The sequence below is a fragment of the Embiotoca jacksoni genome, unplaced genomic scaffold (assembly GCF_022577435.1).
Source record: "Embiotoca jacksoni isolate LCO1_2020_lvr unplaced genomic scaffold, fEmbJac1.0.p SCAF_46, whole genome shotgun sequence".
NCBI lineage: Eukaryota > Metazoa > Chordata > Actinopteri > Embiotocidae > Embiotoca > Embiotoca jacksoni.
The window spans coordinates 1,433,038-1,435,414 of NW_027185399.1; the positions used below are offsets into that span (position 1 = coordinate 1,433,038).

General features: G+C 44.6%; 1 protein-coding gene across 1 annotated transcript; it reads right to left on the minus strand.

Moving 5' to 3' along the window:
* Positions 1–329: 329 nt before the first annotated feature.
* LOC138210485 (nuclear factor 7, ovary-like) lies at positions 330–2,377 on the minus strand. Its single transcript, XM_069169663.1, has 2 exons — positions 1,051–2,377; positions 330–438 (listed from the first exon to the last, which is right to left on the minus strand). Exons 1-2 carry the CDS (start codon positions 2,375–2,377, stop codon positions 338–340), a joined length of 1,428 nt encoding a protein of 475 aa, XP_069025764.1. The 3' UTR covers positions 330–337.

Sequence of the window (2,377 nt, forward strand, 5' to 3'; positions counted from 1 at the left end):
AAAAAGTAAATTTAAATGTAATTAATTAAAACCAGTTAAAGTCATTGTTCACTTCAAACTCGCTCATTGGAATTTCTACTGCTGCTAAAAATATGTTCAGTGAGTCCGAACCAAGCGGTGACCAGCAGTGACGTCACCAGTTAGTTTGTTCACGTTTGTTACGAAGCCTCGAGTTCGGATTTTGTCGGTAAACGGATCGGTTTGGAGCAGGAAGTGACCATATTTGGACGAGCAGTGGGAGGAGCTAGAAAGGGGGGGTCTTACTAATCTGATTGGAAACCGGACGACATTACGTCCCGCCCACTGACAGCTGTAAACTGACTGCACCACAGGCCTGTCAATCAAACAGACACGCCCCCAAAAACAGGTCTTCTTGAATCTTCTTTTCTAATGAATGAGGGATTATTTTCAGATGGACCTCCAGAAAACTAATAAGAAGGAGTGACTTTAGCTAACAACACCGAGACAACTGATGGACACATTTTATTCACTTTGGATTTGATGAGAGAAGTTGAATGGGAGTCTATGGAGCCAGAGGCTTTTTGGAGCAGACCTCTAGTGGCAGTCGCTGGTATTGCAGCTGAAGACACTTCTGCACCGGAACCATTTTCCAGACCTGGAAGCTAGGAACACTTTTATTTATAGTTGGTGACCTCAACGCTTCCACTAAAAGTCTGACAAACATCATCACAAAATCATCTGAACACAAAATTTAAACCCAACACAGAACCTTCTTGCTGTGAGGCGACAGCATGAAACATCAACACCACCGCGCCGCCCGCACAAAAACATTATGTCACATTAAAACATGATTAAACTTCCCTTCAAGAAACTGATTAATGCATTTATACAGTTTAATTATCATCAACCTCAAAAAATCCTCATCCTCTTCTACATCCTAATAATCTTCAGCCTCATCCTCATCATCCTCATCATCATCCTCCTCCTCCTCCTCATCATCCTCATCTTCATCCTCTTCATCTTCATCATCATCATCACTTTCCATCGCTGGTAAGATCTTAATTGGGAATTCATCTTTGTTGCTGAAACATGGAAACAGTGTCTCAGTGAAAGTGTGTGTGAAGGTGTGTATGTGTTTGTCAGTATCAGGATCAGAGAACGACAGTTTTCTTCTGTTAAAGTCCAGATGAACTCTGATCATCTGAAGTTTCTTCTTCACTGAGAGAACAATTGATTTGATTTGTGGGGAAAATGCTTCATATTCATCATGATAGAATCCTATTCCCCATATTCCAGACGTTATGTCTCCTTTCCTTTGGACAGACTCTGCCATCACACCCAGTGTCCAGAATCTACTGTCTCCTACTTCAACGTCCCAGCTGTGAGTCCCTGAATTAAAACCCTCTGAACCCAGGACACAGCCGTGATGATCAAATCTCTCTGGGTTGTCAGGAAGCTTCTGTTTCTCTCCACAGCTCACACTGGTCAGATCTTCAGACAGGATGAGTTTTGTGTGATTTGTGTTTGGATCCAGAACAACAGGAGTGAAGGAGACCATCTTCTTCATCTGGTTCCAGATGTTGTAGATCAGGTTGCCCAGATGTTTGGCAACATCTATCAGAGCTCCTGAGGTCAGCTGTGGATCGTCCAGCAGGGGGCGCCGCTGGACTCTTTCCACTGCAGCCTTGTAGTTCTGCAGGAATGAGACATCTTTGGCTCTCAGCTCCTCCTCTGTAACTCTGATTGTGTCTGAAAGAGATGATATCTCTCTGCTCACAGCTTTAATCTTCTCCTTTATGGTCTGACTCTTCTGCTCCTCTTCCTCCCTCAGAGCAGAGATCCTGGCCTCCTCTTCCTCTTGGAGAAACCGGTGAAGCTTCTCAAACTGCTCTTTAATCTGCCTCTCTATGTTTTTTGCCTGGACTTTAATGTGTCCTGCTGTTTGATCAAAGTTTCCTTTAACTTCCTGAAAGATCTTCAGTTTGTCCTGTAAAGGTTTCAGGGATTCTTGGAGCTTCTCTCTGTGATCCTCTGCAGCTTCAGCAATGGGTCTGAACCTGTGGTCGGAGTGTGTTTTGGAGTCTCGACAGACGACACACACTGGCTGCTGATGATCCAGACAGAAGAGTTTGAGTTTCTCAGAGTGCAGACTGCAGAGAGGCTCAGACTCTGTAGAAGCTTTCTGCTCTCTCTCCAGTAAAAAGGTCTCACACAGGTTCTTTAACGCCAGGTTACGAGGTGGATTCCTCTTTGATGACCTTGTCTTACAAACTGGACACTCCTGTGTTGGTTTCTCTCTCCACCATCTCTGCAGACATTCTTTACAGAAGCTGTGGCTGCAGGACAGAACCACCGGGTCCTTGAAGACGTCCTGGCAGACAGGACAGCAGAGATCCTCCTCAGATATTGAAGCCAT